The sequence below is a fragment of the Boleophthalmus pectinirostris genome, unplaced genomic scaffold (assembly GCF_026225935.1).
Source record: "Boleophthalmus pectinirostris isolate CB_2022bp ecotype Guang Dong unplaced genomic scaffold, ASM2622593v1 HiC_scaffold_20, whole genome shotgun sequence".
NCBI classification, from domain to species: domain Eukaryota; kingdom Metazoa; phylum Chordata; class Actinopteri; order Gobiiformes; family Gobiidae; genus Boleophthalmus; species Boleophthalmus pectinirostris.
The window spans coordinates 3832158-3844771 of record NW_026571153.1 but is presented as its reverse complement, the minus strand read 5'-3'; the positions used below and the strand labels follow the sequence as shown (position 1 = coordinate 3844771).

At 39.9% G+C, this 12614-nt stretch overlaps 1 protein-coding gene across 2 annotated transcripts in view; it reads right to left on the bottom strand.

Moving 5' to 3' along the window:
- Positions 1-1104: 1104 nt before the first annotated feature.
- LOC110175044 (equilibrative nucleoside transporter 2) overlaps positions 1105-12614 on the bottom strand; it is a 66066-nt gene continuing 54556 nt past the window's right edge. Inside the window, exons 9-13 of one of the 2 annotated variants that reach the window (XM_055156537.1) lie at positions 9966-10147; positions 6898-7000; positions 6732-6817; positions 5454-5653; positions 1105-3142 (exon numbers count right to left, since the gene is read on the bottom strand). In XM_055156537.1, coding sequence (XP_055012512.1) covers positions 3031-3142; positions 5454-5653; positions 6732-6817; positions 6898-7000; positions 9966-10147 — 683 coding nt within the window. In that variant the 3' untranslated portion in view covers positions 1105-3030. Of the gene's footprint in view, positions 3143-5453; positions 5654-6731; positions 6818-6897; positions 7001-9965; positions 10161-12614 lie in introns of both variants that reach the window. The other variant, XM_055156536.1, reaches the window with a different exon arrangement.

Genomic DNA, 12614 nt, shown 5'->3' with positions numbered 1-12614 from the left:
CTTTTAACATATTTGCACATCACAAAATAAATTGCACACAATTGGTTTTAAAAAATATTTATTGGTTTTCCTTTAACCATTTTTTATTCCTGAGGCACAGTGGCACTTTAATTGGAAGTTGCTTGTCCCTGGAGGAAAAGGGAGACAATAACAAATTACATTTTAAATTGACTTTGTGCAATAAATATGGTGCAATATCTGTTTTAGAATGTTTTAAGTGTTGATGTGTTTAGTGTATTTTATTGTGTTTTAATGAATGGTGGATCTGCTTTTACTTACCTCCCCTTTTTATCTTCTGTCCAGGTGTGAAAAGAGTCCCCCGGAAACGAGCTCCCTCTTTTATGGTTCCGGGCTGGACCACGTGTAACATTTTGTACAGGGGTTTTAGGTTTGGTGTTTTATTGGTTTATGGGTTTTAACATTTAATTGGTGTAATGGTTTTAGGGTTTTATGTATATAGTTGGTGGTTTTAATAGTTATCTGGGTTTTGGGTTGTTTTATGGAGGTTTAGGTTTTAATTTTACGCTAATGATAATTTTAACCATCCCTGTTTTAGCATAGTGGTTTTATCCAATCAGTAGGACCGGCATAAAAGACGCCTTCAAACATCAGTCTGTGTTCTGCTGCTGGAGAGGAAACTGCTGCCTGCCTCCATTTTGCACCCTGCACTTTTTGCACTTGCACTTTTGTAATCATTGAAAAAACAAAAGTAAACTGTGGACCACAACTACCTGTCTGTGTCTGGATTTGTTTTTTTTACCTTGCTCACTGAACCCCAAGCCGCTCACGGTCAACCTACGTTACAGGGCCCTATGTCATTTTTCTGTTTGCGGGTCTGGCATTTGCGAGCTCAGCGTGCACTGGGCGAGGGCCGTTCGATGCCGCTTGCAGCTTTAATTTTGTTACCGTTTTTGAATTTTGGTTGTACCTGGCTCAAACAAATAAATAAATGAAACAAAACGATCCATTGATTTTGGAAACCATGTGGAAATATGTGACGTCCTGTCGTGTTCGCCCAGGAGCTCGTCGTATCAAAAGCAATCGGCCCCAGTCCCTGTCGGGGCTCGGGCCAAATAAAATAAAAAAAAAGAGTCTGGAGTCCAGTTTGGTGCTGCAGTAAACATTTACTTCTGCACAAACACATGTACACGTGTTGATGCATAGGCTTCCCTTTAAAACAGACAAAATGAGATGACGAGTTCAACTTGAGCAGCTCCTATGTACAACAGAAACCTCCCAAAAACAAACAAACAACGGAAACCTCCCAAAAATAAAGTTAAGGCTCAGTTTGAGTCTATAAAACTAGCCCTTCTTTGAGCTAAGAGCGTTACTTCAAAATCAGAATCACAAACTGTTTATGTGCAGTAAAACACGGAATGAAATGAGCAGCTTGTGACTCCCACAAAAATATCATCTGTTTACACGATTCAGAAGTCAAAGTGTTGAATTATCTGGACATAGAAAACTAAATCATAAACTCTGATAATTGTGTTAAACAAAAGTCACTTGTGTAGTTTAAATCGTAGTTTGTTCATAGTTTGGAGAAGTGGACAGGAGAGATGCTCACGACTCAAACAAAGGCTCAAAGGTTCAAATCCCAGTCCAGCTCGTTTTTTTTTTTGATCTGGCAGAAGGCGACCAGGTTTTCAGAATTAAAAATATATATAAAAAAAAAAGTGGGTGTAAATAAAATAAGTGGGAAAAGCGTGTAGAGTTTGTCCAGACTCGACTCACGTGTGGGTCTAAGAAAAATCTGAGACTAAATACACAAGAGCCGTCTGAACAAATGAAATTTATGCTCCTCTGGTTTGGAACTGATAATAGTCCTAGTTTAGTCCTGATTTAGACCTGGTTTAGACCTAGGTTAGAATTGGTTTAGTCCCATTTCAGTCCTAGTTTAGTCCTGGTTTAGAATTAATAGAGTTCAATTTTAGCCCTAGTTTAGCCCTGGTATAGTCCTGGTTTAGAATTTACATTATAGTCCTGTTTTGGCCCTATTTTAGTCCTGATTTAGACCTGGTTAAGACCTGAAATAGACCGGATATAGTCCTGGTTTAGCTCAAATAGCTCAAAAATAGGAAAATTTCTTATATAAAACTGAGACAAATCATTGGTTTTGTGTAAATCTGCTGGGACAGGGGACACAGGACTCAAAACTGGGACTGTCCCGGGTAAACTGGAACATCTGGTCATCCTGATCTTGTGTCATTTGGCAAGACACTTCAACCACTTCGGGCCCGAGTATGAACTTAATGAATGAACGGGGCAGAACGACAGGGCAACGTCATGAAGTCATCACATAAGTTACTTATTTTAATATAAAAAAAAGCACATTGTAAAACAGAATAAATTAGTTAAACATTTTCCAAAGTTTTGTCTAAAACTTTAAACTCCTCCCGTCTACTTCTCCAAACCAAATAAACGACGACGTTGCTCTCTGCATACAAATACTCGACGAAAAAAAATGCATCCAAAAGTTATTGCATGGCACGTTTCAAAATACAATACAGTACTCTGCTCAAGTAAACTAGAAAATTAACAAATTACAATATTCATTATGTTTTTTTAAAGTTTCTGTGAGTCCGTAATTGTCTCCATGCAGCAGAAATCCGTCGTCGAACTCGTCCGTCCTGCTCAGTCACGCTGCGCATCGATCCAGCAGAGGGCGCTACACCGCTTGGAATGAAACAATGCAATACTTTTATAACAAAGGCTGGTCTTTGTGTTTTTGTTTTTTTAAATATAACTTCAGTTTGTTCATCATAGTAATAACACAAGAAATGGAACTACAAAATCAATCTAAAGCATAGTTAAAATGTATAAAATAATAATAATAATAATAATACTCCCTTTTTCTACTTGTAAAATGCCCCTGAAACTACAGAGATACAAAAACATAAATAACAAAAATATCTAACCCGTTTCACACTTATTTTGACGAATTTTAAGAAATTTTGGCCACGTTTTTTTGTTAATTTACATTTCATTTGATAGTTTTCTTTCTTTTTTCTTTTTTTCTTCTTCTTTTTTTTACACCAAATATCTGAGAGGGAACGAGAGCCCCGCCCCGATGGACAAACCCAGCGCCAGGAAGAAGGTCATCAACGCTCCGGCCGTTTCTGCGTCTTTAGGCTGCACCATTCTGAAAGAAAAGAAAAGAAAAGAAAAGAAAAAAAGAAAAGTTAGAGGTTGTAGTTGGCGTTTGGTTTGTGTTGTCGTGGAGACGGAGGGCGGGGCCTTGAACACTCGATTATTCAAGCGTGCGTTCAGTGAGAGCGTAAACATGCCCTCGAGTGTCCTGGTTCTAATGGGGTTTTTTTTTGTTTTTTTTTAACCCTCGCGCTCTCCTCGGGGTCACATTGACCCAAAGAAGAATTTATTTGAAAATACATTTTTGGGTCTGATTGACCAACCCCAAGAGAGTGTGAAAGAAAAAAAAATTATTCTTTGGGTCAGTGTGACCCCAAGGAGAGTGTGAGGGTTAATGAGTATCCTGGTTATGTGAGTGTCTATGTGAGAGACGCAGTATCCTGATTTCAGATTCTCCTGGATATTTATGAGAAACCAGGAGACTCACCGGGTGTTACGTGCCACAGGGTCTAGGACAGGAGTCTCCAAGTTGCTCGCCAAGGGATTTCTGAATTCCACTTAGGCCTGGGCGATATACGATATATATCTCGATATGTGTACAGGAAAAATAACCCCCCCAAATCCACTGTAAAAACAAATTCCACAAAGTTCATTTAGGAACAAAGTGCTTCTGTGACATTAATAAAAACATCTCTGTATACAACAATAATACAGATTACCTTCTTTTCATTCAAAATTAAATTAAAACAACTCAACTCAAGCTCATCTTTGCATTAACTCTGTAACCGTGCAATGACCAGAATCATGAGCTCCTTTAGCAGAGGAAGTTTGGGAGGTTCATTATTTTAATAGATCCATGTTCCAGCAGGAAGGAGCTCTGAGGCATCCCATAATCCACTGCAGATCAAACCCAACGTTGAACAAGTGACACTGCAGCAGATTATTAATTTAACTTTTCTGCATCAATAAAATTTACATGACTAAACTTTACAATAGAGGTCCGCGCCCGCAAAGAATTGTAATTTGCAGTCCCGCTCCTGCCCGCATCTGTGATATTTTGTCCTGCGCCCGCCCGCAAGTCCCGCAGGATGGGAACCTTTGCTTTCTTAAACTCTATCAAACGCGGAGAAGCAAAAGTAATTGGGCTGCGTATGAGAGAAGGCACAGTGGGCGGTCCGGCGGCATGGTTAAGTCCTGGCTACATCCTGTTTAAGTCCTGGTTTTAGAGCCGTTTTTAGACCTGGTTTAGTTCTGGTTTTGTTGCGCAGGCAGCACGACGTACGGAAAGAGGGACTGTTCGCGCTGCAACTGTTTGCAACTTGCTTATTACCATTGTAAAAGTGTCATTTTGATTCCTGTGTGCACTAATAGATGGACAATGATTTATGTTTCAAAGGCATCTAACTGCACCCATCTAAGGCTCGCCGTGGCTATTCTAATTATTCAATTACTAAAACGAGTTAGGCGCTGTTATTCTGCCAATAAAAGTCCACACGGAACATCCAAACTCTGCTTACCCCTTAATGTCAGAGAGCAGCTCTCGTTTGCAGGAGCTCCCTGTTACACAAAAATGTAGAGAATATTTTGGGTTCGGGTCAGGGTTGGACAGTAGGGTTTGTGTCGTGCTCAGACTCAGGACACTTTGGTGCTCAGTGGATAAAGACAAAAATGAAGAAATTAAAGTTGGAGCATCTCTCCTGTGCTCTGTCTGAGGGAAGAGTTTTCTCTCAGGTCTGGTGATTATTTCATCCTCTTTGTTGGGTCACAGCCACAGACTGTGTTCTATAGAAATCTATGGTCGTGGACTGTGGGAGACGCTGCGCTGCACCAGGATCGAGTTTCAAATGTATAATATTGTGGAGAATAATGAGTACAATAAACAGCAAACCTCTGCTTAAATGCACAAAACTGAATATAATTATTTTATATCTGTGGATTTTCTGATATTTTCCTGATCAAACTCTTCCTCAGACTCTGTTCACTTCTGCTCCTCTCCACGAGTGTCGCTTTTCCCCGTGTCTCCAGACTCTGCGTGGAGCTTACAGCAGGTCCGAGCTGATGTGGAGATAAGCAAAGCGCGGCATTTAGGACGAGTTTCATAAATCCTACGGTTGCTGTAAAGAGCGTCTACGCAATGATTTGTGCGTAAATGAGCTTTACAAACGAGGCCTCTGGTTTTGTGAGTGTCCGTGTAGACGCTGTTTTCTGGTGATGAGAAACCAGGAGACTCTCACTGGGACGCAGACACGTGGAAAAAAGTAAGAAGCTCATGTGTGCACACGCAAGCATGCACCTACATAAAAAAGCGCCTCCGTCACCGGTAGAACAGGTTTCCCACCGTCCCGGAGCGGCCTGATACTCACTGCGGCGCGTAGGACATGGAAAGGCACACGAAGTATCCGCTGGACACGGAGAACAGGATCATGATGATGGTGAAGGCAGCGTCGTGGGAGAAGAAGACCGGGAGGAAGGAGCGCTCCTGGACGTTACACAGCATCAGGAGCGGCACGAAGACCACGCGACACACCACCAGCACGGGGAACAGGCGGGACTCTTTACCCGGCTGAAAAACACGACAGAATAAAGTTTGTATTGGACATTACAAGCTGCATTATTGTCCTGGAGGTCAGATCTGATTTACTGAAATGTCTCTCTCTTATATAAAACTCATACGAGGTTTATTTTATGCATTTTATGGATAATCACAACTTTAAAAGGGTCTGAGCATGATTATTTTCCATGTATTTCAGCACTATTTGCTTTATCCCAGGAGGGGAATATTGTACAAGCAATTCAGGAGGTCAAAATAATCCGTGTGTCATTCAATCATTCATTAGTTTTTTTAATATAAACCCAAAAATAAGAAAATGAAAAAACAACTTTTTTTTCTTCATTATTTGTCTCCAAAACCAAAATGAAAAAACAGATAATGATTTGTTTTTTTCAGTTTTCGATTTTGTGTTTAAATAAAAAAATGGAAAAAACGGATAACGGCCGGACTGAACCAGGACTAAACCGTTTTCAGTCCTGGTCTCTCAATCCTGGTCAAAGTCCCGGTCAAAGTCCCGGTCTCAATCACAGTTTGATCCTGGTCTGGTCCCGGCGTCGGTCCCAGTCTGGTCCTGGTTCAGTCCTGGTTCAGTCCTGATTTAGTCCTAGTTTAGACCTGGTTCAGTCCTTGTTCAGTCCTGTTTTAGTCCTGGTTCAGTCCTGGTTCAGTCCTGGTTCAGTCCTGGTTTAGTCCTGACTCAGTCCTGTTTTAGTCCTGACTCAGTCCTTGTTCAGTCCTGTTTTAGTCCTCGTTCAGTCCTGGTTCAGTCCTAGTTTAGTCCTGGTTCAGTCCTGGTTCAGTCCTGGTTTAGTCCTAGTTTAGTCCTGGTTTAGTCCTGGTTCAGTCCTAGTTTAGTCCTGGTTTAGTCCTGGTTCAGTCCTGGTTTAGTAGTTTTAGTTGTTTTTTCGTTTTCTTATTTTGGGTTTTATTTTGAAAAACTAATGATCGAACGACACACAGATTCAGAATAAATCCGGTGTGTAGTTTTCCTTTTCATCCTCCTGCTTCTGTTTCATGGAGCAGGTTCTTCTCATCGGTTCAGTTCATCGTTCTGCTTTGTTCCTGTTCCTTTGTGCAGCTGCGGACTCACCCACTGGACTAACGTGGTGATGGTTCTGCCGAGCCAGTCGCTTATGTTGAAGGTCAAAAAGCAGCACACCGAGATGAAGTAACGCTCTGAAAACACATCACAAGATTATTATGTGTTTTTATATATATATTTTGTATTTCATGAGGGTTTTGTACGAGTTTCTTACCCCATTTCCCTGGAAAAGCCGTTCTGACGTCGACGGTGACGGCGGGGAACACGGACAGGGTGACGGTGAACACAAAGGTCACACAGAACGCCATCACCCAGATCTGTGGAGGAAACACAAAACAATAGATTCAGTCCAATTAAACCTGTGAAGTTAATGAATTGATAAGCTCCGAAACGCTTCATCAACAAAACATGACTACTACAAAAAAATGATTATAGTTGTATTTTGATCATTGTTATCCTGGTGCACTAGGACGGCAGTAGAGCATTCGCCCACTGATCTGAAGGTTGGCAGTTTGATTCCAGCTCTCGACATAAACATCACAGGTTGACTGGTCAGATCCACTGACCCACAGGTTGGCTGGTGTGATTCCAGCTCCCACAGATGAATGCTGTTGTTTTGTCCTTAGGCAAGACACTTAACCCACCTTGCCCACAGTGTCTGCGTACACTGGTGTGTGAATGTGTGAGTGGGTGAGTGGTTCCTTGTTGTAAAGTGCTTTGAGTGCCTTGAAGATGGAAAAGCGCTATAGAAAAATGTGACCATTTACTATGTACTTTAAAATACATACAAAATTGACTTTTAGAACAAAGACACCAATGGTATTATTCAGGGGTGTCCAAACTTTTTTCATCAGGGCCGATCGAGGGCTGTAGACTGATGCTCAATACAGGGAATAATTGAAATATTTGCATGTTTAACACGTTAGAATGACCCATCAATCTTTATTCCTGCTAAGATCCTTAAAACCCCACACACTAAATATGAAATATTTGCTTTATCAAGGCAGATTTTCAAAAACTTGCAATAAAAAAAATATTTTTTAATTGATGCAAGGTCATTTGGGCCAATTCACCTGGAAGTCAGAGGGCCAAGAAAAATTTGTCTGAGGGCCACATTCGGTCCCCGGGCCATAGTTTGGACATGCCTGGCGTTATTGAATCAAAAGGTCAAAAAATAATAAACAAAATCTCATTTTCATTAAAAAGTCCCCATCAACATATTTCAAACCTTATTCGGTCGATAATGTATTTAACCGTCTCACCTGCCACGTTTACACGAGAGCTGTAATTCTGAATAAAAATGTATTCTGCTTTAAAAAGACCATGTAAACACTTAATTCCTATTGAGAATAATTATTGAGAATTAAACTCAATTCCGAAGTAAGTAGGTAGTTTATTCCAATTTTAAAGCCGAATTCCTCTATCATGTAAACATTTATTCGTTTATGATATATTAATAATACACAGTGGTATGTAGTCAGAGAGGCACTTCTACAAACTGTTAAGACTCCATGCTGGGTCCAAAAACACAAAACTGTAGACAGAAAGTAGATCCACGCAGCAGTTCCATGAAGCGGGGCTCTAACCTGAATCGTCACATGTGGTGTTGTAGAAAATAAAACATTGGGAGCTCCAAAGAACTGCTGTGCGGGTCTACTTCCTACGATAATAACACACAACCATCTGGTGTTAATGGAAGACGACGGATAACGATTTCGATGGTAGGTTTGAGAATTTTACACTCCGCAGAAACACTTTCCCACAAAAAACACTGATACAAAATACTACAAATATGTGGTTTCTTAAAATACAGAGCCCTGCTTCAGAAAGAGGTTGACTCTAAAGATTTTATTGTACGGGAATTAGAGATGCACCGATACAGCTTTTTCAGTTCCAATAGTTTCTGATACTAAAGCTTTAAGAATCTACCAAAACCCAATATTAACAGATACCAGTGTAGAGCCTGAAAACAGAATTATTTCTTAAAACAAAAATAACAAAAGTCTGATCCAAATGTAGCTGTTTTTTTGCTCTCCTCTAACTACAGAACAACTCTGAATAAATTAAAATTCAGAAAACAGTAAGAGATTTTCTGGGCCAACTACGACCAGTAAATTATTTTATTTAATATTAGTAAATATAAGAGCCTGACCGATTTCTTGTGGCCAACATGATACCGATAAATTGTGTTGGAGTTGGAGCTGCTGATAGCCGATATAAAAGCTGATATGTTTAGAATTTAGTATATTTATATCTTCAATTGATTATAAAACTTAGGTCTAGCTTTATTGGATTTTAAGTTGGGTTTGTTTAGACGACATTTACTGTTATTTTGGTTCTTTATGTTACATTTAAAGACAATAGGTCACCCTAATGGCATTTTTGTGTGACATTCCAGCCTGTAAAGAAAATAAATAAACTACAGCTATTAGTCTTTAGCAGGAAATGTGTGCGCACTACGGTAATTAATTATGTGTGTAAATGCCGATCATGCACACCTCTGTTCACAGCTCATTTACATGTCAATGCAGGTCCAGTAACATGTACAGACACTATAGTCACTTTACACTAGGACAATGTAAGAAAACATGTGGCAGCTACATCAGCTAAACAACGAGAAAGGACCAAAAGAAGCTCCAAAACCGACACATTTGCAACTCTCAGCCTCACACGGGCTCCTCTCAGATCACAAGCCTGCAATAATAAGTGTCATTTTAATCCTGACTCAAAACAAGTGTCCGTAAAAATTATGAAAAAAATAAAATAAATAAAAACAAGCAGTAGTTTTGTTTCTGGCCTAAACTGCGTTGACGTTAACTTCTATTTATAGTTAATATCTTAGATCAGACACGAGAGCGTTTAAAGCAGCGCCTCAGTGTTGCGCAACATTTATTTGTCTGTAAATTGGATTAAATATAAATATATACAGTAGTCTAAGCTTTATTATAATGAGGTATTTGATGCCCACGAGGACTATCGGCTCAGATTTGCAAGATTTAAACTGATAGCCAATATGTCTCCAAGTGCCTGTATTGATATCTGTCGGGCTCTAATCAATATCTCAAATCATTATATTGGTTGGACCAACAATTGGAAGCAGATATCCGATCCAGCATTTTTTCCGTATCGGTGCAAATCCTCTATCAGATCAGTGAATCCCCAACAGGAATATGGACTACAGTTTCTCATTAATAAAATTCAAAATGTTAAGTCCATTAAAAATGTTACAAAAGAAAAGATTCAACTTAATCCTAAAAACTGCTGAGGCCTACATGGACTGACCTTCTTGAAGACCTCTATGACCGTCGCCTTGTCCTGCTTTTGCTCCTCGGGCTCCAGGGACAGGAAGGCCTGCTTGGTCTTGTCTGGACAGGACTCCAGCTCCATCTCGCAGGGACCTTCTCCTTTTTCTGTACCGCTGGGCACTGAGCCATTACTGTGGCCGTTCAGCTTCCCATTCTCGACTGGCGTGTTCCCCGAAACCACAAAGAAGTCAAGTAAAGACACGCGAGATAATGTAGCAGTATGTGAGTTTAGGCGTACCACAAGGTTCAGTTTTGGGGCCAGTTTTATTGTTTATGGAACAGCCAAATTACTCTGTATGCTTAGACAATTTCAGCAGTTATATCTGGACAAAAACTTTCTATATTCAGATGTTGAGGTTCACCATCACCATGTAAACGACCACGTAAACACTTTTCCTAATGAAATTCCTAATGAAAATGATTATTGGGAGTTAAACTTAATTCTGAAGTAAGTGGGCGGTTTATTCCGGTTTTCAAGCCTAATTAATTTATTCCTTGATCGTGTAAATGTTTATTCTTCTTAAAAATAATCCCGGTTGTTCATTGCATGCTCGTTGGGTCGCCCTTCTGACACGATTTGGCTCCACCAGTCCTCTCTTTGGACTTTCATCCACTAAACTCAGAGTTTCGGCTGCTTCCCTCTGGTCGGAGGCTTTTGGTCCCAGGATCTAGAACGAATCGTTTTAAAAAGGAGCTTCGTTCCGGCTGCTTTCGTACTTAGATAAATAGATTACAGTTTATTCATAAGATTGTGTTTTTAAGATATTTAATATTTATTGTGATTTTAGCCAAGCGTGATGGATGAATTTAACTAATTGCTTGTAGAACAAACCGTTCTTCACTGGAGCCCTGTAACACTTTATTTTGTAATTGTGTTTTTATACGTCTTTTGTGGATGAATGAAATGTGAAATGTGGAATCTGCCTCTCAAATCTGCAAAGCAAATTTACCTACGGGTACGAATAAAGCAACCGAACCTAGTGGGCTGAGGTAGAGCAACCTCAGATTCAGTTTGTCTTCTTCCTCCCTTCTCCGACACTCTTCCCTTCTCCTCCTCAGCCGACAGACTTTACATAAAGCGTGATGAGAGAATTCTCCAGCTGCTTCGCAATTATCATCGAAAAAAGTTTGGATCGTGTTTGTGTCTGTGGCGTAACGACAAACCGAGATGACAGAAAAGCTGGTAGCAGCTGAAATGTGTTTTTTCTTCCGGTCGACGTAAATACGTTTGTGTCTCTGTCCAATCAAAACCTTTCCCCACCCCCAGACTCTGAATGGTATTAAATAAAGATGATTTAACGTGTTCTCCTCCTCAATTTTGAATTATTATTTCCATCTAAACTCTTGGGAGAATATTTTAATACCAAACAGTTAATTCGGAATTAAAAAAAAACTACAAAACCTTATTGTACTCTAATGGTTAAAATATTTACGATATGGCACAATTATGACTCAGTATTTTTTCATTCTTAATAATTTCACTGGTTCAAAAGGCTCCATAACATCTGATCTGAAGCAATATTCTTTTCTTCAATCTTCACTTCCAATCTGTCAAGTTCTTCTCCCCTTAAAAATGGCGTTCATAAGCGATTAGACTGATGAGTGAGACATAATATTTACAGAGTGTTTAAACAGAGCGCTCTGAATGGAAAGAGTTTGTGCGTGTGGACATGCGTGCGTTCGACAGGCCCGTCTTTGTCAGGGGATAAACAGAGGGTCAAGTGGCTTAATGAGATAATGGACCACTAAATTGATTAGATTCAAGCTGGCTGTGAAGAGCGCCGACCGTGACTCATGAAAACAAATACGTGTTTATTCTGCTAGGGCAACAGCAGGAGCGCCAACTTGTCTCACAAATGGCCTGAGCAAAAGGACTAGACTCACTGCCCGAAGCCCAAGTGTCAACATAACACATTTTCCATATTCAAAAAGGAAATGTTAACGGCCAAATCTGGTCTATTTACGGCACATTTGACCGTTACAGAGGGACTTTTCAGAATATAAACATAAAATAGGAACTTTTTGGATTGTTTATCACCATGACAAGGACCATATTATTCAACATTCTTATTCTCATTATTAATAAAAAAAATCATTATCACAATTATTTTGTTCAATATTTAAATCACGATTATTGAAATTATAATTTTTTTTGTTACACGATGTATTAATTCAGCATTTCTCACTCAAAAAGAAATACTTTATTATTGATAATTTACGCAAAAACTTCAAATTGAAAATAAATATAGGTTACAAATATGAACCTTAGAGCAGTTTTGTGATGTATACCTTCGTCCCTCGCGGTTCACCTTTCGCTTATTGCGTATAGTAATTACACTCGGGTGGGTCAGGACTAAACCAGGTCTAAACCAGGACTAATCTTGGACTTAAGAGAGAGAACGCCGAGCAGTTTGATCGGGCAATTGCCGCTCTTAGCTCTGAGCCGGTCCTTTCTCCTGCGGTCACCTCCAAGCTCGTCCCGACAGTGAGCCCTGTTTCAGTTCTGGTTTAGTCCTGGTTTACTCCTGTTTTAGTCCTAGTTCAATCCTGGTTTAGTCCTCTTCTTCAGTCCTGGAATCAGTCCTAGGTTAGTCCTGGTTCAGTCCCGGTTCAGTTCATGGCGTAG